The sequence below is a fragment of the Anopheles marshallii genome, chromosome 3 (assembly GCF_943734725.1).
Source record: "Anopheles marshallii chromosome 3, idAnoMarsDA_429_01, whole genome shotgun sequence".
Classification (NCBI taxonomy): Eukaryota; Metazoa; Arthropoda; class Insecta; order Diptera; family Culicidae; genus Anopheles; species Anopheles marshallii.
In genome coordinates, this window is record NC_071327.1 from 782,147 (window position 1) to 803,184 (window position 21,038).

Sequence of the window (21,038 nt, forward strand, 5' to 3'; positions counted from 1 at the left end):
AACTTAATTAGTTGCCATTTTATATCAATTTAGTAGAATGTATACAAAACTATCGATCACATTGCAAAATATAAAATCACTCTCTTTTACTAATACTGTCAATTTAGTTCCTCGACTATTCCAAGCAACACATTCCTGAGGGAAGCCGCTCAAGGACATGAAATATAAGAGTAGATGATAACATCGATAAAATTTTTGGCAAACATCTTTTCCACTTTTTCATCTCCCAGCTTGACCGTTAAGAACATTAAGAATGTGCCAGATTTACGTCACGCCGAACCGGAGAAGTAAACATCACCTCCCGACGGTCTGCCCGAAAAACAATTCACCTTTCCAAAAATATATTTTTCGCAAACACGCCGGCGCCAGAATTCAACCAGATATACCGGTTTCGGAAGTTTCGGCGACAGCTAAACCAGTTGCGTATGCCAGAGGAAATGGCACAGTTGTTGCACATTTTGCGCACCAGCTTCGCTGAAGAAATATAAAATAGGAAGCTGTGAGAGACCGAAATGGTGTGAAGTTTCAAATATGCGTATTAAATAACGATATGAGAGGAACGCCGGAGTAGTGCAAGATCGGTAAGAATTTGAAGATGTGTTTTTTTGCAATCTCATCTTTTGTGTTGTTGTTCACGAATGATTGATCGTTCTTTCTGCCCTACGTTAAGGGGTAAAGGATCCAGAAGAATAGAGAAGGAAACACGAACGAAAAGATCGCTTTGTTCGAGCTTGGCATGTAAGTTTGGTTGTAAGGTTGCTGTGATCATTTTGGGTTGAATATAACATAAGATCCAAGACTCATCTCTTCGGGAGCGCAAAACTACTTCAAAAAAGCTTTTTAATGTACGGCTGTAACGGAGCAAGCGAAGTAACGAAAAGGAACACGCTGCGATAGTATTAGCAGGCACGACATCTTTGCATCGATCGAGTCAATCCATCAAGCGGTGCGAAAACACACCGCTCGCTGCTCAAGTTCTCGCCGGGTAGCACCGCGTGCTAAAGGCGTTCGCCCGCGCGCGCTGCGGTCTGAGAAATCGCGCACACGGTACAGGTCAGCTGTCGATCGGAACTGGCGCGGTTGCTCAGTTCTCGCGTAAACTCAAACCGGACGAGACGTCCGTTGCAAGACCTCGTGGTCCGGTCGTCTTCGCCGTGTTACCGCCGTCGCGTTATCGTCGTACACATTTGTGGGAAGTGAAAACAAGGCAACGGAATCGTAGCTGAACTGATTTCGGCTGAGAAGGTAATGCATTGCAGCTGATGCACTTGCAGGCGATTCGCACCGTGGTGCATCGTGTCGATTGTACACGATACGTAGCGTGAATGTGTCTCGTATTTTTAGTGCAGGTAATAGCGCACAATTCCAAACGATTGTCACACGGCGTGCTCTGGTCGTGCGAGTCATTTCTCAAACCGTCAACTCGGTGATTGCTAGTAACTGGGGAGTGATCTTCTCGGTGCCGCGTCGCTTAACGTGCTGATCGTGGCCCTCGGGGAGCAGAGAGCGCAAGAACAATTTTGCCTAATTGAATTAAGAGCAACGCTTAAAGGTTGCGACACGCGATAACACATCGCGACAAGTGATGGAGCAGCAGCTAGAGGACCTGATCGAGTGGTTCCCGTGGTTATTTTTTCTCCCACTGAACGGCATGTTCCCTCCAAACTGGAGCTAGTCAGTGATGTTAGGAGTGAGATGATTGGATGTTGTCGTGATTCGACTATTTTGAGGCTCGATGTCCATCCGATGGCGATCGGCAGTGTTTACTTGTGCGACGTTTTAAAAATAAATGCAAATATAAGACAAAAAAAAACTTGGTGCCCTACATTGATAGCGTCACCGTCGAACGAAATCGGCACACGGGTGCATATTGCATGATGAAGTACCTTCTCACCAACTTGGGGATGACGCAGTCGTGAACTGTTCACAGCTGTTTCTGGTGCCACGCACGTTATCAATCGCAGGCGGAAGACCGCTTCCTTTTCCTGGCAAATAGCCAGCACCGGCGTCTTATGCCACAGTTCCCCCCATTTGCCCTTATGGACTCCCTTTCTTGGGAACGTACGAGAATGACAGTGAATAATTAATTGGAACGGTGGGGCTGGTGTGTCGCTGCTGGTTTACACAGCGGGCCTGATATTGATTGCCAGCTCGCGTTGTGAAGTAAACCAATATATGCCAGAAGCAAGCGTGCGATGTGACCCCGTTCCGGGAAGAATGTCTGTCGGGCCAGAGTGATAGTCGTGCATTAACGATAACGCGATGCGTTCTTATGTGATTTCCGTGACCTACCCCAACACTGGGCCGCCCGGTTAGACTTCGGCCGTTATCATGCATGGTGGAGCAACACGTTCTTCCGCGGCGGATTTTCTCTGCCGGAAGTTCTAGAGCCGTGCATTCTGGTAAAGACTCGCAACATCTACAACCTTCTCGAGGTTTTTTTTTGCTTCGCCTCATTTGTGTCCTTATCGCATGCGCATTTGGATGCGCTTCCGACAGTGACCTTGCGGAAAATGATAGCTAAGATCTCTTGAGACTGGACCTTAGCAGTCACAATCCAATCTTACGTATCGTAATTGCGACCGTGCGCGATGGGTGTGGTTTAAGGTTTAAGCTTTCCCCTGAGAGCCAAATACAGACGTTCTGACCTAGAACTGACCATGTTGTTAATTAGATTAAACCAGCTTTCGAGGTTGAATGTTGAAAATTTCGGTACACGCTTGCGGCTTTCCGGGCGTCGCAGTGATTCACGCTTCGCTAGAGCGGTAGATTTTCGTCTACAGAGAAGGCTGATCGTTGCGGCACTGATGGTGATTTGTGCTAGTCATAGTTTGATAGCTGGTGATGCAATGATTGGCGAAGGCAACAAAATCATTTAAAACGAAACTTTTCTACCAAGCGTTGTGTGAAGTATTTGTGAAGTAAGCCGTGTGTTATGGCTAAAAGGCCTCTCAGAACTGAAATGTGGCAGTCATCGTTGGATAAGGTTAATGTCAACGGTTGGTAAACAAACCCATTACAATCTTAACGATTTAACCTACCAAACACCGTGAAACTGCAAAACGACACAGTGCATGCCGTGTGTTACATGTTGTTTCTAACCGTAATGTGCTCGCGCACTCATGGAAGCAGTTGTCATCAGATTTAATCAGTGCAACGATAAACGATAGGCTCGAGGAAGATCACACTCATCGTACAAAAAGATCACCTTCGATCCACACGCTGGTTAAGCGCAACCTATTAACCGGTAAGGTCCTAGTGTTCCGTGTGCGATCCCTTCGGACGTGGTCCGACGCCAACCAATTACCTTGGAGTCGTCTGTTCGGAGAGGCCTAGTAAAACTAGATTGCGCGGCGTCTGCCACTTCACCCGTGTGCTAGTGCTTCCTGTTTGTTCGCCCAAGTCACTGCAACTACTGCTGCCTGGTGACTGTTCTTGGGTGTACCATTGTGAACAGGTTGTTAGCGATAGTGAACGAACGCTGCTCGGTTCAAATGATATCTCGCTCGAACCTTCGGAGTGGTTCTGATGATTTCCGCATTCGTTTGTCTCACAAGTCAGAATGGACGAATTTTATTTTTTTAAACGCTAGAGACGCGTTGCTGCCAGCAGCGTCTTGTGATAAGTCTGTAATTGATGAAGCTTAAACTAAGTTATTGCTTTGCTTGTAAGATTTGGGTAGATTTGGATTGTATTACGAAAAGTTTCATGTGACGGCATCGCCTTAGTGACTTAGCTGCTAAGATATTAGTGCGCAGTTTATTCGAAGGAAATTTACTAACGTTAGCGACACTCCACGCCCGGTAATGAACCGATTTGATCGATTCCTTCGCGCGTTCTATCCCAACTTGTGGGGATGATGGCTTACCGTTTACGTAAAAGCCGTTTCTATCTGATCATAGATTGTTGCTGAGCGCGTGGATCGGTTAGCGGTCTGAATTAGTAGAACCAGTTCCGCAAGGTTCGCCGCCTTCGAGATTGCAAGTGTTCTCGGATAATACATTCAACCTGTTAGACGTTTATTTTACTTGCTACTGTGTCGCCAGATATTCACCCAGTACTCAGCAGGTAATCTAATCTGGAGCCTGGTTGTTAGCCGTCGCAGTGGGACGATGATTTGTTTATGGGTGGTGGACAACATGTGCAGCGGTTAATTTGAATTGCAGGAATTAAGATTTGAGTGTTGTGCAACAGCTGTGTAGAACTTTCCAACAGTTAATGTGGGCTTTTACTATTTCAGCATTTTTAGTATTCCTAATGACCATTCCGTCCAGACGTTAAGGCTTGTATGTTCGTTGCCGTTTAAAAGACTCTCCAGTGAACACTATAGCAGAGTGATAATTGAATCTCGGTGATAAATGCTAACAATTCCGAAAGCAAATCTAGTGCTCTATACTTCAAGTTGATCAACCGGTGCGTTCACGCTGATATCGATTGCTGCTGTGCTGTAAGTCCCATATACGTCCCAACCCAACGGCCAGACCTTCGTCGCAATGGATGTCACCTTTGACAACATCACCTATACGGTAACCACCGGTAAACGGGGTAAGTTTTTCAACATTTAATTGAGGACAGTTGGGGTTCTTGTGAAGTATCTGTTTTTTGTGTGTGTGGTTACACACATTTTTCGTTTGCACTTTTGGTGAGGTTGGGTTGGTTGATGTGTGTCTGTTTTTTGCCATTTGCGCAGACATTTTGCTGTGCCTTTTAGCGTTCTTTGAACCTATGCTTCTACCGTTTTCGGCACACATAGACAACTCTCGCGGATGCGAGCAATTAATTAACTTAAGTGGTTCTAAAGGTGGCTGAGGTCAACGTGATCGTATTTTCGGAGGGTTAATGTTGAGAGGAGAGGCATTGAAAAAACAGCACGTTGTCTAAAACCATTGGAATGAGGAAAAAAGGAATCAAGTAAGGTTTTGCTTATCAGATACCACTCACGAGGAAAAAATGCGCGGATGTGGGCTTGTTTGTTCTGTGTGGGGAAGATAAAGGCTGATCTCTTCGCACATCTTGTTGACATTCGGTGCATAAGGTCAGTGCGTGCCTGTGTCGGATCTTATCGTTAGGATGAATGTATGAATATAAAAGCACAACCAAATTAGAAGCAATTTATTTAAACATTCTAAAGGAAGTTCTGATTGGCAATGAAGTTGACAAAACATGTTTGAAAGTTTTGGTGGGGATTTCCTTGTTTGGGAGAAGCTAGTTGCGAAGGTGACAAATAATCAGTCTTATTTCAACCATTTTAAAAGTAACTAAATGTTTTAACTCAATGAGAGCAAAACTAAGGTTACTACTGTCACTAAGTTTCATCATGTATATAAAACGACCGAAAATTCCATCCGGAATAACAATTAATCACGAAGTCGTTATAAATCAATCCTACCGTCCGCGTGCCTCGCCTCTGTGATGAACTAATACGTCCAAGACACGTATCATGCTGGAAAGCAATTTATCTGATCTGCTAAAAATTCAGACTTGTAAACAATCCGGCATTTCGCAAAGTTTTCGACTTCCACCGGACGGTCCTCCGGTTCCACAGGTTTTTATCGACGATCAAGTTTTCCTATCTACACCGCGCATTAACAATTAAAAGACGCGAGTAGCGAAGCAAATCTAAGTGGATTTAAAATGACCTTGAACAAGATGGACGAACTGTGAAGAGTCTGATGATCGTACCGAAGGAGATTTCTGTGCAGTGTATCATTCGTGCCATGTACCAACGAGCTTTATGATAGGGAAGCTTTAAGCTCCCTCCTCATGCGCTACCTCATTTTATAAGAAAGAAATTATTGTAGGTATTTTTTGCGCTCATACTGAAGGGCTGGCTTTCATTTTGGCATTAGTGCAATGTTACGTCGTGAGCTAATGATCAGTGTGTGGAAACTTGAACTTGAAACCGTGCAGCATTACGAAAGCGAAGAAAAGAAAACATAACAAAAAACCACCCACCTCTCCTTATTTCTCCCCCACCGTTTTTATCTCCCATTCGCCGTATACGTAAACATCGATCGCAAATGGCATTCAGTGCCGTTAACCGGCCAGCCGTGCCTTTAGGCGGTATCTTTAGACTCGACTATGCTACGATCAGCGTGCTTGTGTGCGTCAGCGTCAGAGCTCTGCAAGCGATCGCAACCGCGTGGTCCCTTGCCCGAGATGGCCTCGCGCGGGATTTCAAAGTCAAGGTAACAGCCATGGAAAACAGCCGGCTGCTGCTTTTGGCTGCGGATTCGCTGCACTGCGATGGTGAAGTTTGAAAGGTAGGGGACTTTCGAAGAGGCTAATGACTGGGGTTCGATTTATTGGATGGTTTCGCGTCTCGACCGCCACTGGTAACAGGTTCCCGTGTGGGTTTATACGGGAAACGAATGAATTTCGTCTTATAGTGCTGTGCAAAACAAGAATTGCAAGGTGCTAAAAATATACAGATATATTACATTGTGGCTAGTGACGAGAAACGCGAATGGCTACTCATCTTGCTAGATGGACTAACTATTAATGAACAATTTTGCTTGTGGTAATTGTACTTGGAATTTTAAGTTTTAATAAAAGTTTGAGAGGTTAAAAAGCTTCTAGGAATTCTTTACATATTTTAAAATAAATCATTCGAACATTAACAACCGGTGTATTGCATAAGTTCTGTTAGAAAAAGGTGCAACTTCTCTGTCCCTTTCAATCATTCACAACCGCTCAGTATTTGCTGTCCCAGCATTGAAATCCATTCTAGGTCGCATTAAATTGGAACGCTTCTAGCTTTTGAACGCCCCGTTTACGTGGTGAGGTAAGCAGGTTAAGGATGCACTCATTCTCGTGTCCGTTTCGACAATACCCATAGAAAGCTAGCCCCGGTTCAGTGCATTCGCTGCATCGCTCTGCGCGAGACTTCGAAACCGAATCGAATTAATGTCGTACGGTTGGTCGAGAGACGCTTTCGGTACACATGAAGCCGGTCGCCGGAATTGCTGCAATTCTTATGCGCGATTGGAATGTAGCATGAGTCAACTCCCTCGAGGGAGGGTCGGGTGGGAAGGGGGAGGAATTTCTTGGTCACACACAGCTCGTCGTCATTGGGCTGGGTGCCCCGACTAATTCACTTAGACTTGACCGAATAACCGAGGTGAGCAAACGCATGTCGCATGATTTTCACCGATCCAATTGGCAAACCGGGCTGACCTTAGGTCAAGGTGGTCTGTCGGATGCTGGATTTGCTGACAGAGTGTGTTGATCACTCAGCAACGGTGTTCGGAGCATGTCGAACATTTCATTAGCACCCGATTTGAGGAGCAATTATGACAAAATGGATCGGTTAGGAGGTGATTTTTTTTATCTGACTACACCAGACGATGTCTGGAAGGTCAGCGGAGCCGATTCGCTATAGCGAATCCCATTGAATAAGTATAAAGTAAGGCTATGCATTAAAAAGCTTTCGGAGTAGCTCGCAAAGTGAATTAAGTAGTCAGATAAGAAACACAAGCCCCAAAACGACAAGACAATTTGTCTGACACCTGAAGGTGACAGAGTTGTGGATAGGTAGTGGCTAACACTTCTGCCTAATTTGAACTTTGGCTGCCAAACATGCTGTTTTGCGTAAACAAACAAAAAAAAGTGAATGCTAGCCCCAGAAGACGATAAGTTGCCAAAGCGAACGCATGAAGCGTGTATTGATCGAGTAGGCCACAATTTATTATCGCACAGGTGCTGATTGGAACCGGTCCAGCTTATTCTTCCGGGTGACGAGACATACCGAGCGCCAAGACCATTCTGTTTGGGTCGTTTCGTCGATACGTGTAAATACGATGAGCGAGCATCGGATTCCTGTAAATAGCAACACCAAAATAACAACATTCATATCGAACAAAAGCAAAAGGCCGCATCAGTTTGGTGCTACCGAATTCATCCACAGGCACAGGCACATCAATTTTTATGCGATGACACTCACGCGCGTACCGGGAGTGACGCAAAAGCCGATGAGTTTTGTGTTTACAGAGGCCATTCCAAACCCCGTAAACCGGCATTTCTTCCGACGGCAGACGGGGAGATTTCGAAGCGTGCAGAGCACGGGCCAGAATGATGGAGTAAATATTTGTTTTAAAGATATGTGGTTTTGGTGGGCGGCACGTATGTATGTTTTTTTTTTTGCAAACATTCTTACCAATTTTCTGCATGCACATCGTCCAACAGACATTTAAATGTATGAACGCTACTCTGGAAGATTCTGCCGGTAGTGGAAATCGAACGCTTCTGTAGAGACTCTGTGAAGTATGATGATTTCTTGTTGTTGTATTTATGGTGAGGGAAAGACAAACATACACGAATTGGTTTCGGGATCTTTCTTTGATTTTTTCTCCAATATCCCGCGGCTTTTTTAAGGCCACCATTGCAATCTCGAAGAACACGCCGAATTGGAGAAGACAATCCACGCGTATTGGTAAACAGGATCCGTTAAAGATGCGCCGTTGTGTGTGCGACCTCCTGTTTGTAGGAAGTCCCCGAAATATTCGCCCAGAAATAACGCAAACATGAGCAACAGCGGCCCGGAGTGAGTCAAGCGCGATTCGCATCTTCGGTGTGGCCGGGTCAATATTTACCAATCATTCGGTGACATTTGTCGTCGATGTCAACAACGTTACAGACCGAATGCCCGTCCACGTTGGTACATTGATTGGAGGGAGGGAGTTGGAATTTTATTTATGTTCTACGAGCTTGGAGCTTTTCTCTTTCCTCTAGGTGCGTTTCACTGGATCGTGTTAATCGATGTGCTACTGAGCGACTATTGACACCAGCAAGTGTTTTGAAGACAGGAGAAAGCTTGTCAAAGATTTCATTCAAAGCCGTTCCCCAACATTCAATTACGGGCGCAAGTGCTCTTGTTTGATGAGCGATGAACGATTTCCTCGTTCCTTTAGCTAGCTGACGATAATTGAGTGACCTGTTTGCTCGTTGGATCATCGATTGTAATGCAATTAATTATTCGATTACGAGCTATTTTAAGCTAAGTGTTTGACTACTTTCAGTACAAATCAGCACGTCAAACAAACTTGAAGATAATTATTCTCACCGGGATAGTGCCCCGCCAGCGTGGTCGGAAAGATAGCTTCTTTAATGATGTTATCTATCTTGTTGGTTCTTCTACTTTAATGGATTTTTTCTACCCTATTGACGACAGTACTTGGGCCCTTTTGATGCCCGATGGCATTTGAAATTACGTTAACACGAAGGAAATTCTCAGCCTACGTCATTTCGGCACAGATGGCATGCGACTACTCATTTGTCGGTACGCTCGAGTGTACGTGAAATGGAGGGAATTTATCGATGTTATTGACATCTTCAGAGTGTCTTTTCTAAACCTGCTCTTCCAAATGGGAGTGAGAGAAAAAAAACAAGCCGAAAAGCATTCCCGTTCGAGCACTGGTATTTTGGATGCGTGACGCGAATTCCTGAGCAGCAGCACCATACCGTGACAAACCATAGAACCGTTCGTCTAAGCCGGTTTACCTTGACATATTTACACTGAAGTACCCGGGCAACGCATCGCGTGCTATACGCAGCAAACGTGACGAATAATAATTTGGTTCGCTTCCCGAATTTGTACCAGTCAGCAAGGAAATGATTTGACAGTGCTGTCTTTGCATGAGATGTTTTTAATAGCCAAAACCTAAAATTAGAACGGTTAATTAAGTAATTTTGAACTAGACGTTAATCGAGTGATGCTGGAAACTTTAACGTTTCGTCCGAGCTTGAAAGCTATACACCATCATTCTTTAGCGCTATACTGTTGTAGCACACTTTGCTCGTAAAACACGCAATCGATCACACGTGGAACAAAGCCATCTGATGCTCAGCGGTATGGGAAATAGTTTTGCCATTCCATCGATTTTAGTCACGTTTTCGCACCGTTTCTCATTTCGCGAATAATAACTTCCCTTTGTTACGCGTAGCTCAGCACCGCGCCTATTAAAATCGTTCCAAAACGTGGCTCTTAAAGCTTTCATCGTGCAAAATCGACCCGTTTAGCACCGGTGGTAGAGATCGATCAGAGTAGCACCGGTCTCATCCAGTGCCATAATTAAACTGACCCACTGAGCCCACCACCGATGAAGCGTTACGGGGCGGCAGTTGATATGAGATGGCCTCCCGTCACCGTATCAATGTTGAGCTGGATGTGATGATAGATTCGCGATTCGTGTCGTGCTCATGGAACAACCGGAACAACGAAAGTACCCCGATTGCAAACCGCGATACTAGTGGGCGATTTTATAATTTGTCCAGTTTGTGATGCCTCTCGGACCGGATATTAGCGGCATGTGCTGTGCTGGGTAACATTCCCAGATGATCGGGACGTATAAATAGCAAATATTCACGGTATGCTGTACGGCATTCGTTCCGCTGTACATTGGTCACACCTGTGTTCATTCGGATTTGGATGCACAACTTAGTCGGTGCCACTTGATCAGTGTGAACGGTGTCACCGAACACCGATTGTCCAGTTTTGTCAGCGAGAGTGAAAAAAATGAAGTGCTTGGCGGGTGGTGTGTTGCTTACCAGCGCTACTTTGCTGCTGCTGGGTCAAGTGAGTGCAACGGGCGTGCTTTTTTGGGTTTTCTGTTTGCTTACCCCAAACATTACGTCCCTTTAGGTAACGTACGGTCTTTCGCTAAGACCTCGCCGTGACCTTGTAGAGACGGGCAAGGCGGTTGTGCTGCAGGGTGTCTCCAAGCTGAAGGAAGCGCTCGACCACGGTGTCAACGTGAAATCGGAAGGAAAGCGTTCTATCGGTCAGTGTGCGGCCCAAAACAGGTGTCACAACATCACGGTGGCATGAGCGATAAACTTCACCCTTCTTTTCTCTTCCCATGTGTGTTTGTTTGGTTAGATCTGTTTGGATTTAAATTCGGTGGTGGGTCAAGCGTGAACGCCGGTTTCGGTGATGCTGCAAATGAAGGAGCTTCGGAAAATGAGGATGACCTAGTGCGTCGTCGACGGGCGGTGGGTGTAGTAGGAGCTGCCTATGCCGTCAGTCTGCTACCGCAGTCATCTGCCGGCACGAACGTCAACATCGTAAAGGTTAGCTCGGTGTCGAATGTCAATAATTTTGGTGAGCTACCGGTAGCTGAACCGGGAACCACTGCTGTTGTCCCCGCAGCAGCCGAAAGACGTCGCCGTTCGCCCGATATGGTGCAGTTGGCTAGCTTCGAAAAGCAAACGTACTCGGTAGACAGTGAGCTGCACGCTAATCAGAAGGTAAAAACACATGAAAAGTTGGAAACAGTCCGCGCAGGAAGTCGTATGCTGGTGAAGGAGAATGCAGTTCGGAACAAGCGGACTCCTCAGTCCGATGGAGATGGAACTGAAGATCCTCCACGAGGTCCTCCACCGAAGGGTCCTCATGGACGTGGCCCACCACCATGTTCCAGGGGTCCACCACCAGATCAGGAGGGAAGCACAACCACGGCCACAGCGGAGCGCCGCAAACGCGAAGCGATCAAACAGCTGGCCATCGAACCGCGCAGCAAGCGATCGCCCAAGGGACCTGCAGAGGGTCGTGTATCGTGTCGTGGTGGAGGTGGTCAAAGAACAACTCCTCCAACTGAAGAAGTGCGCAGGAAGCGTGACACGTCCGATCAAAGCAGCGACTACAGTGAACACAGCGGATCTGAGTCGGATGAAGAGGAAGGACAGGGACGGTCGCTAAGCATGCCGCGTAATCGACGCCAGGCATTTGGCGGCGAAATGTCGGGAAAGGTAGGTAGCTGGTTCGAGCAGCTTGCCGGTGTGTTTGTCGAAACGGTCAAGAAGGTAGTTGATGTGACGAAGAAGACTTTTAGCAAGGGACAAGCTGAGCCTTAGTTGGTCGAATCGTATGCAGTTTCATTCCCGGTTGTCGTCTGTATGTTGCTGTGGTGTGATTTGAAGTGCAATCAAACTAGTTTTTCCTATATTAGTTGATAAAATGTTGTTTAATAAAGTTAAAGAAGTAGAACAGTACAGAAGTTGAACTGATTTTGCTCATAAAGCATTGAGATATTTGCTTACAATCTGCTGTGAAGAACATGGAAACTTTTTTGCTTGATCACGGATCACTTCTCTGTGCTTTGTTCATCACGCTGACGAATGATCAAAGCATGCAACAGGGGGTTTACATGAAATGTTTCCACTACATGTAATTGTTCCAGAACGAACACGATTTTTAGTGGTTTGAAATTGAAATACAGTTGTGGTTTAGTGGTGGTTGACTATTCAGTCGGAATCATTATTTATAGATGCCTGATCATTGGGAAATTATTATTGATTCCATTTTGAAACGCCTCTCTATTGAAGCATTTATTATCCGTCTGCTGCACAGAGCAGTTCAATGTAAACTGGATATAAATGATATTCGCTTGATGAAATATGATGTGAGCGTTGGCGGAAATGTGGTAGAAGTTAGCTAACCATGTACATTAATAAGCAGTAACACAGGAAGCAACAGGCTGATGTATCCGAGATATTGAAGTGGTAAATGCAATGTGTGTTTGTCTTGCATGTGTGTTTGTCTTGGACTAATTCTCTTCCGCATTTCGTATTAACATGCAACATGCCTTAAACGTCCTATTGAATAAAATGCGATAATTATATACATGTTCTCAACTTCAATACTTCTCAGCTGCTTGTAAAACAAAAAAGAAAAAAATACTGTCAATACTGTAAGAAAATGATTCTCATTTCAGTTTATTCAGACACAATAACCTCGTCTATCTAATTACGTCTGCGCCCACTAAAATTGCTGTGGATCGGGAGTTTTCGTTGGCTCAGATTTAATTATTCCATGAATAACAATTAGTGCTTTTTCGTGCCATCCGCACTGACCTAACAAACGAGCTGGCGTGCAGATGTGTCGTGAAAGTAAAGATTCGCCTCAAAAAGTGGAAGCATCACAACCCACTGATGACAAACTTTGTGTGCAAGTTTAGCTGGTTAATTATTCGGCTGGACATGTCCCCGGAAGGTGCAATGAGTGCGACAGGGTAATCGATGAGATTTTACCATACCATTAGGAGTTGCATGATTTAATTATCTGTCCCGTGTGAAATACGCGTCAAGTGCTCTCGGTTTCCACGGTTCCCGTCAACGTGGTAGAATTCTTCACTCTGAAGTGATTTTATTACACGCGACACAATGAAGCCGCGGTCCGCACTAAGACACCAGTTATCGTTTAGTTACTGCACGCAAATGCATTGCTGCATTGTGCGTCGACAGCTCTGAAACTCCCCACCCTACCTAACAACGCTAGGGGCCATGTTCGAGTGCCCTAGAGCAGGGTTTCGACCTTTGTTGCGCTGCCATCCCTTTTCGACCTTTCTAGTGGCCGTGCGTTTGCCTCGAGGTGGCCACCGTTCCGTTCTTCCGGGAGCGAGCCCTTTTTTGCGCTAATGAGATGAAACCACTTACCACCACGAGCTGAGGGAGGGAGGAGTCGGAAGGAGAGCTGAGGACAGGGCACAGATGATTCAGTACTGGAATCACTTTTTGCTAAGTGGCCGCGCGTGTAATTGTGGGAGAATCGCAAACAAGAAACACTGCAAATGGTTAGAAACAGCCGTACGCGTATGCGTCATCGCTTCGGCTTCGGCTATGATGGGGGATGTTTTTCCTTGTACGGTGAGCACGTTTATAGTTATGCTTCAACACGAAAAAGAAGCGTCCGTACCGGAGCTCATTAGCACTATTGCTCATTGCTCATTAATATGTTACTCTGGTGCTAGAACCAATTAAAGCGATAATCTCATTGTGATGATCGTATTTCAAGCATTTTGATACCTGTTTGTCCGTTTGGTTGTTTGTTTGTTTGTTTGATTGTTTGCAGATACGTTCCACCGGGGTTGACGGCGCGGTATGGAATGGCGTTAGTAATTGTATGTTTGAATAAATGATTCGTTCTCCGATGTATTATCAGATCCAGCATCTCATTAAAACAGATTGCGTGCCATTTTTATTTTCTTCTAAGATAAGGTTAGGTTAAATGGGAACTTGAAAGCCGTGTATCGACCGACCGCACCACTTTGTTTCTTAAATATGGTTCTCTTTGGAATGGGCCGATTAAAGTTCATCCAATATGCACCACAGGTTAAAACGGAATATTAATAACATTTTTCTTCGTTTGTACAAAATTTTTGAAGAAGAGATGAATGAGATGAAGAAATCGCCTGAACTGGTTGAAACCTCCTGAGGTTGAGATGTTATTCTATGTTCGTGAAGAACGCCCAGGCCGTATAGGTTGGTTAGTTTTTGCTCAAGTCGTATTGCTGTATGTGCTTCATTTTCTTTTCTTTCAAGAGTATTCTAATGAGTAAACTTTACTAGCAATAAGTTAGCAAATTAATGTCCATCTTTTGCTCTAACGTGATTCTTTACGCAAAGAATGTGAATGCGTGTAGCAGCTGGTAGAGAAATTCATTCCATCAACCATTTCCTGTCGCGGCGCAAATGTCAAACCATCACGCCATAACGGCTACCGCATGATTAACGATTACATTCATTATCTAGTTTCCACTGTCCAGGTTGTAATGTCTGCATGTCCGAGAGAGACAACGACAACAACGGCGTTCTATTGCACACTTTATAACGCTTGCTCCACGTGGCGCATAAAGTTTAACATTTGAATAATCCCGCCAACCGTCTGCACCGTTGCCCTTGCGACCTGCGACTTGCAGCTCGCTACGTCGCGGAAATGTGAACCGTTTGTCGCATGTCGTAACCGAGGGGAAAAAAATAAATTATTAATTGTGATTTGTCTGTTTGCGTTTGCAGTACGCAAGAATGGAAGCACACGCCACAGTGACGGTTAATATGAGCGATGAGCATTGACAGGTTGACTGTAGGTGGAATGGTCACCCGCCGGATCAAGGATCACTGCTAGCGACGGACATCAAGCTTAAGCTAGACCCAGTTAGTGTTTTGTTTCTCCATATGCGGCTGTAAAACCGATAGTATGTTTGTAAATCGAATGAACTGCGCCCTCCAGTAGAACTCAGCTCCAGCAGCTCGAACAAAGAGATGTTTGTTTGTTTTCCGATGTAAGGAGGATGCTGAGCGTAGGATAGTAGACGGTGTGATTGATGAGGACCAAGTCCTCTCATGAAATATTGGACCGGTGATTCAATTATATTCTCCATACTCCAAACATAGCCGCACAACTTATGCATATACATCGATGCATATTTTGCACTGCTCGACATAAAATGCAGCTCGTGGTAAGGAGTGCTGGAGATGCATCAGCAGAAAACGTCCATCGTATGTTGCATCAGCAAAAATGCTTCTCGCCCTATGTATCTCTTGGCGGACCATGGACGATCGCCACATACAATACACTGCACCCGAAACGTGCGGCAAGCAACCTCATCAGTGATGGTGTTTAATAGTGCTGATGATGATACTTCCCCCAACCGGAAAGGCAAGTAAATCCGGAGTGTTCAATCGCCTTCCCTCATGGGTGCCTTCCAGCGCTGGTCTGTATATCGACTTAAGGGTGTGCAAATTTCGCATCACTTTCGAGACGAAATGAGGCTGCTAAGTGGGTGTCTCCTGGCACTGGCAGACGCTTGTTGCTGCTGAGTGGATTGGTCAGGATCGTTCAAGGTTGAGAACAGTTGGCCGAACAGGGAAAGAACTCCGCAAACACTCGGTAAAGATTCGTCAAAAATCGGAAGCCAATTTGAAGGAGGAAAGTGTTGCTGATGGACGTTTATCCAAGTAGGAAGGCTGATGAGTGGATCCGTTTTCCAAGGCTAGTTAGTGAATGTGTTCGGAGCAATTTCGGTATCAACGTTCTATGATGCGGTGCACCGTATCGTGTGATTAGCCTCGGAACTGGTATAACAGTGATGTGTATGAGTAGCATTAATTCTTCAGTACGTGGCATGAACGATTCGTACCAGCAGAGCGTTCATTGAGCGGATATCCATTATCTAACACAGGAAAGCTGTTGTAAATCGATGCTCTATCGCGCAATCAGTGCAATTATAGTTGGTCAATGAATCCCGGAAGTGCATACAGTGCAACTGTATGGGGATTATTTTCATCTCCACCAGTAACATTTGCCGTACACTGTACCTCAACTCGTGCGATGCTTGTTGCAGTATGTATCCTGTGGGTGGTGTGTGCTCGCAACGCAGGATGGATCCGATGGTGTGAAATGAAGCCTGTTAAGTATCGGTCAAGTGTCATTGCGGTACTACGAGTGTAATTGTCGGCACTAGTACCCACCGCATAGCCGTAGCAGCCCATCATAGTCACACCCAACCTTGGTGGTGGTTGATTCTATACCGTAGTAAGATTATAGATAGGAAGAAAAGATCTTGCTACTTGGCATTTTCAAGTGCAATGCATAGTGTTAATTGCGATTTTAAGTTACGTTGCATATGCCTTTTTTTAAACACCTCGAAGGGTAATTTATCATCTCGGTTATGCTGACGATAGGAAGGCTTTGGGTGGCTTCTTTTTGACACTTTCACTCGCCAAAATTGTGCATTGATGCTTCAGATTGTGCAACAAGGCTTGCATGTGATATGATCCAGTTCACATTAGTTAGAAATGATTCAAATTGAATGAAAGGAAAAGTCTTTGATTAATGATATGCATGCAATGTTCTTTTAGATGTGGATCTCACGGTATGTCATGTTGAGTTATCCTCACGATTGAATACCATTCAGTAGCGAATACGCTTGAAACAAAATTGACCATGTGATTAATAAGCCGTTCACGATTGTTTCGATGCAAGTACGTAATGATATCGCTTGGTCGCAAGTAATGTTGTGATGAAAATTGCATTCTGATAATAGAGTAACAAATAAGCTGCTTGCTACAAGCTTTAAGCACATAATTCCACTCAATTGGCTCATCAAACAATTGGAAGATGGTAAGCAAAAAAAATGTAAAAACCGTTTCAGTTTTATTTCTTCTTCTCTCACATGCATTACATGTTGGTAAACATCACTCATGTTGTTTACATGACATTTTTCATATTTTAAAGGGCACAAAAAAGTAATTGCGTGAAAGCGTTCATCATGGGGGTTTTTCATTTAAAATGTCTGATTATTATACGTGCATCGTACAATGTGCGCTGGATGCAGTATAAACATGTCCTTTAATTATGCAAAGTTATTTTCATCCTTGTGTTTTTTCCCAGAAAAGAAAACCGTCCTCAATGGTGTATCAGGACGGTTTCAGACGGGTGAGCTGACCGCCATCATGGGTCCGTCCGGTGCAGGCAAATCGTCACTACTAAACATCCTTACCGGCTACACGTGAGTATTTGCTCGTTACTAATCGTCTCCACGCTTGAACAACCACTGCCGCAACGTTTGATCCTCCAACAAACCGCATTTCCCATTGCAGGACACAGGGCGTTAAGGGAACGCTCGCTTTCGGCAGCAGTGGTAGCACAAATCGCAAACTTTGCAGCTACATACTGCAGGAAGACTATCTGCAGCCACTCTTTACCGTGCACGAGATAATGCTGATGGCCTGCGATCTGAAGGTTTCGTCCGACAGTCTTAACCGCAGCGAAAAGCTTCGGCTGGTAAGCTTTGCTACCCCGTTGGTCGCCAGTCCAGTCCGTTCGATTTCTTTGCGTGCATTCTTATGCAACTTTTGTGTGTGTTTGTGCCTTTCTTTTGCGCTTCAGGTTGACAAAATTCTCGACACGTTACAGTTGAGCTACTGCAAGCAGACGCGCTGTGGCAGCTTGTCCGGTGGCCAACGGAAGCGTCTATCAATCGCACTGGAGCTTATCGATAATCCGCCGATCCTATTTCTGGACGAACCAACTACGTAAGTATCGGTGACGTAGTGGCCGATCGGATCACTGCCTTTGTTCCATCGGATCGGATTGCAATGCGAATTTGTGGGTGTTTGTTGAAAGAAGTAGGTAAAAATAGATGCATCGTAAAAGTGTCGGTAGCAATCGGTTATGCAATGTCCAGGCTGATGGAAATTTTAGATAAAAAGAACAAAGGGAAAAGCTCAAAAATGCGATGAAGTTTCGAATGCAAGGGAAAACGTTAAGAGCTCTGGATCGAGTTGTAACTTTTTCTCCCTTAGCAAGCTTCTTTTAAGGTAGTTCACGAGAGAGTTTCACAAGAGTTTCAGCGAAACTTTATTTCGGTGATGTACCAGTTCAGGAAACTTGATTTTGTTTGCCTTTATTTGTCGGGTGGGTTCCAAACACTGTAGTCGTTGATATCTCTTAGAACTTACAATATTCTAAGCTAAAACATAGAGCGCAATCACATTAGTTTAATGAGCTCACCAGCAATCGACATCATCATCAGCTCTAGTGTCACGTGTCCAAGCCCATTTCTCACTATGCCATTATTTTCTTCCTTTTTTCTCGCTTTTGCTCATTTAAACTTCATCCTTTGGTCGTCTGGTCGCGAATGGTCGTCGGTCATGATGTTATGTGCCCCTACGGGATGGAACGGATTTTGCAACAATTCTGTCGCATTTCAATCGTATCACAACGACCGGCCGCTATAACAACTTTCGCCGATGACGGCGGGTGTCTATGGTAACGACGATGAAATCAACGTGTTGGCACCCGGGCTCTTGCCGCGAACCGTGTGTGTCGCGAACCTCTCCGAAACGTCACCCAACAGTGGTCTAGATAGCTCATCGTCGCTGTACACCATCAAACTATTGCAGGGTTTGGCGCGCGAAGGGCGTACCATCGTGTGCACGATCCATCAACCATCTGCAACGGTTTACGAAATGTTTGACCACGTGTACGTGCTGGCTGAGGGTCACTGCGTCTATCAGGGCTCGGCCCTGAACACCGTACCGTACTTGCGCTCGGTCGGGCTCCACTGTCCGGCGTATCACAATGCGGCCGATTACTGTAAGTTTCCGCTCGGTTGTATCGCGATGGTTGGATCGCACCTAACTGTGTTCGTTCATTTTTTTCCGCGCAGTGCTAGAGGTCACCAATAAGGAGTACGGTAACTTCACCAAAGCGCTTGCAAAGGCCGCTACCGATCCAAGCTGGCGACTGAACCCGCTCGTACCGGTGGTGGACCGATTGGGCAGTGGGGTGCCAGCCGCGGGGACACTGGCCTGCCCGCCGGCCTATGACAGCAATCACAACGACGCCATCTATCAGGGACACCGGAAGGAAGTGGAATCGTTGACCGTAACGGTGGAGCAGCTGCCGACAAAGATGAACCAGAAGCACCAACAGCACCGGCCGTCCGAGTTTGCCAAACTGTTGATCCTGATGAAGCGCTCCAACATTCAGCTGTACCGTGACTGGGTAGGTGTGGCGATACTGTTCCACGAGAAATCAAACCCAGTACTAAAAATCGAACCAATTGCTCCTGCACGTTGCAGACGGTGACACATCTGAAGCTGTTTGTCCACATCGTGTGTGCCATCGTGATTGGGTTGCTGTTCGGCGATTCGGGAATTAACGCAACGAAATCGATCTCGAACGTGGCCTCGTTTATGGTGCACGTACTGTACCTATGGTACACGACACTCATGCCCGGTGTGCTGAAGTGTATGTATCGGGAAGAGGGGCGTGATCTGTGAGGATGGATATAATTAAATGAAATTTCTAACCAATCTCCCCCCAAACCGGACAATTGCAGATCCGTATGAAATGAATATCTTGAAGAAGGAATCTTTTAACCGGTGGTACAAAATACGAACGTACTTCGTCGCATCCATGCTGACGTCATTACCAGTTCAGGTGAGAGTGGTGGAATTGAGTAAAATTGCTGAGGTTAATGATATAGTATTTAATTATTTCAGTTGTAGTACTCTAAATTGAGCTAACTTAAGTTAAGGCTATCGCAAGTTTAACTAAATCACTTGATAGAGTGACACAGCGAAAGGCTTACCAGAGAATTTGAGAAATTTTGGAACTCGAAACTCCATGTTGCAAATGACAGTGACTCGGCTGTGCATTTACATAAAAAAGCGGAAAAAACTCGGTTGAGGTTACTTTGAACCTCTCAGAAGCTTTTGCTCAATTACCTCCGAATGCACTGGAGCACATGACATGGACTGACAGATGTTTATTAGTAAAAGCTCTACTAACATTTGCTTACCTCTCCCTGCTGTCGACTAACCACTTTGACAGATCTTCTTTTCGATTGTTTACGCCTCGATTGTCTACGCGATGACGTACCAACCGTGCGAGCTGGAGCGATATCTCATGTTTACGGCCGTGCTGGTGCTCAACACCATCGTTGCCGATGGGTTCGGGCTGTTTCTGGGCACGTTCCTGAACGAAATCGTAAGTCGGCAAACGGAGGTCGCCTCCGAGTCAGTCTCATTAGCCTGGCCCCAAACTCCGCTCCGGTGTTGGTCCGCCGGTTGGCTTTGAGGATTTGGCTTCGGGCAGGTTCTCTCCCGCTGCATTTGCTGTTTGTTGCCTTCCGAGCGGACGGATTGTCTTAACGGTTTTACTGTTTATGTATGTTTGCGTCTTTGCGTCGGTTTTGCCTGCAAATCTCATATCCGGGGTGTGCCTGTACACGACCATCACAGAACGGGACGTTCATCGGTGCCATCATGACCTGCTTCATGTTTGTGTTCTGCGGTTTTCTCATCATGTTCAGCCACATGTCGGATGCGATGCGGGGCATCAGCTACCTTTCGTCGCACCGGTACAGCTTCGAGGCCCTGGTACTGACCGCCTACGATGACAGTCGAACCGACCTGGTGTGCCCGAAGGACGAGATGTACTGTCACTACGTGTAAGTAGCGTCTTCCGGGTGGACCTCCAAGACGGTCACGTGTGCCCGGTCAGAGTGGCTTTACCTTTTCGCCCGTGCCGCAATAAATCATGGCAATCACGGTTTTGATTCCCCGCGTTTCTTCTCCCATCTCCAACAGGAAAGCCAACACGATACTACGGGAGCTTGGTGTAGCGTCCGGCAACTATCTGTTCAACGTGGTAACGCTGGTCGTGCATTTCGTTGCAATTAAGGTGGTAGGATTCTGGACGCTCAAGCGCAAACTAAGGATGGGTTGATGTGGACGACAGGACGAGATAACAC

General features: G+C 45.7%; 2 protein-coding genes across 2 annotated transcripts; both read left to right on the forward strand.

Annotated features, from left to right (window-relative positions):
• The first annotated feature begins 4,493 nt into the window (after positions 1-4,493).
• Positions 4,494-21,013, forward strand: LOC128714737 (ATP-binding cassette sub-family G member 1). Its single transcript, XM_053809618.1, has 11 exons — positions 4,494-4,545; positions 17,168-17,285; positions 17,377-17,560; positions 17,666-17,811; positions 18,636-18,874; positions 18,948-19,285; positions 19,363-19,531; positions 19,623-19,723; positions 20,117-20,272; positions 20,527-20,735; positions 20,875-21,013. The coding sequence occupies exons 1-11, from the start codon at positions 4,494-4,496 to the stop codon at positions 21,011-21,013; spliced, it is 1,851 nt and encodes a 616-aa protein (XP_053665593.1).
• Positions 10,514-11,850, forward strand: LOC128714738 (uncharacterized). Its single transcript, XM_053809619.1, has 3 exons — positions 10,514-10,573; positions 10,640-10,778; positions 10,877-11,850. Exons 1-3 carry the CDS (start codon positions 10,514-10,516, stop codon positions 11,848-11,850), a joined length of 1,173 nt encoding a protein of 390 aa, XP_053665594.1.
• Positions 21,014-21,038: the final 25 nt, after the last annotated feature.

Bases quoted from the DNA above. Each gene is read 5' to 3' on its own strand.
- LOC128714737 (XM_053809618.1), top strand. From the start codon at position 4,494: ATGGATGTCACCTTTGACAACATCACCTATACGGTAACCACCGGTAAA. The intron at 17,286-17,376 runs GTGAGTATTTGC...TTCCCATTGCAG, and splicing joins AACATCCTTACCGGCTACAC to GACACAGGGCGTTAAGGGAA. The intron at 17,561-17,665 runs GTAAGCTTTGCT...TTTGCGCTTCAG, and splicing joins GCAGCGAAAAGCTTCGGCTG to GTTGACAAAATTCTCGACAC.
- LOC128714738 (XM_053809619.1), top strand. From the start codon at position 10,514: ATGAAGTGCTTGGCGGGTGGTGTGTTGCTTACCAGCGCTACTTTGCTG. The intron at 10,574-10,639 runs GTGAGTGCAACG...ACGTCCCTTTAG, and splicing joins CTTTGCTGCTGCTGGGTCAA to GTAACGTACGGTCTTTCGCT. The intron at 10,779-10,876 runs GTCAGTGTGCGG...TTGTTTGGTTAG, and splicing joins GGAAGGAAAGCGTTCTATCG to ATCTGTTTGGATTTAAATTC.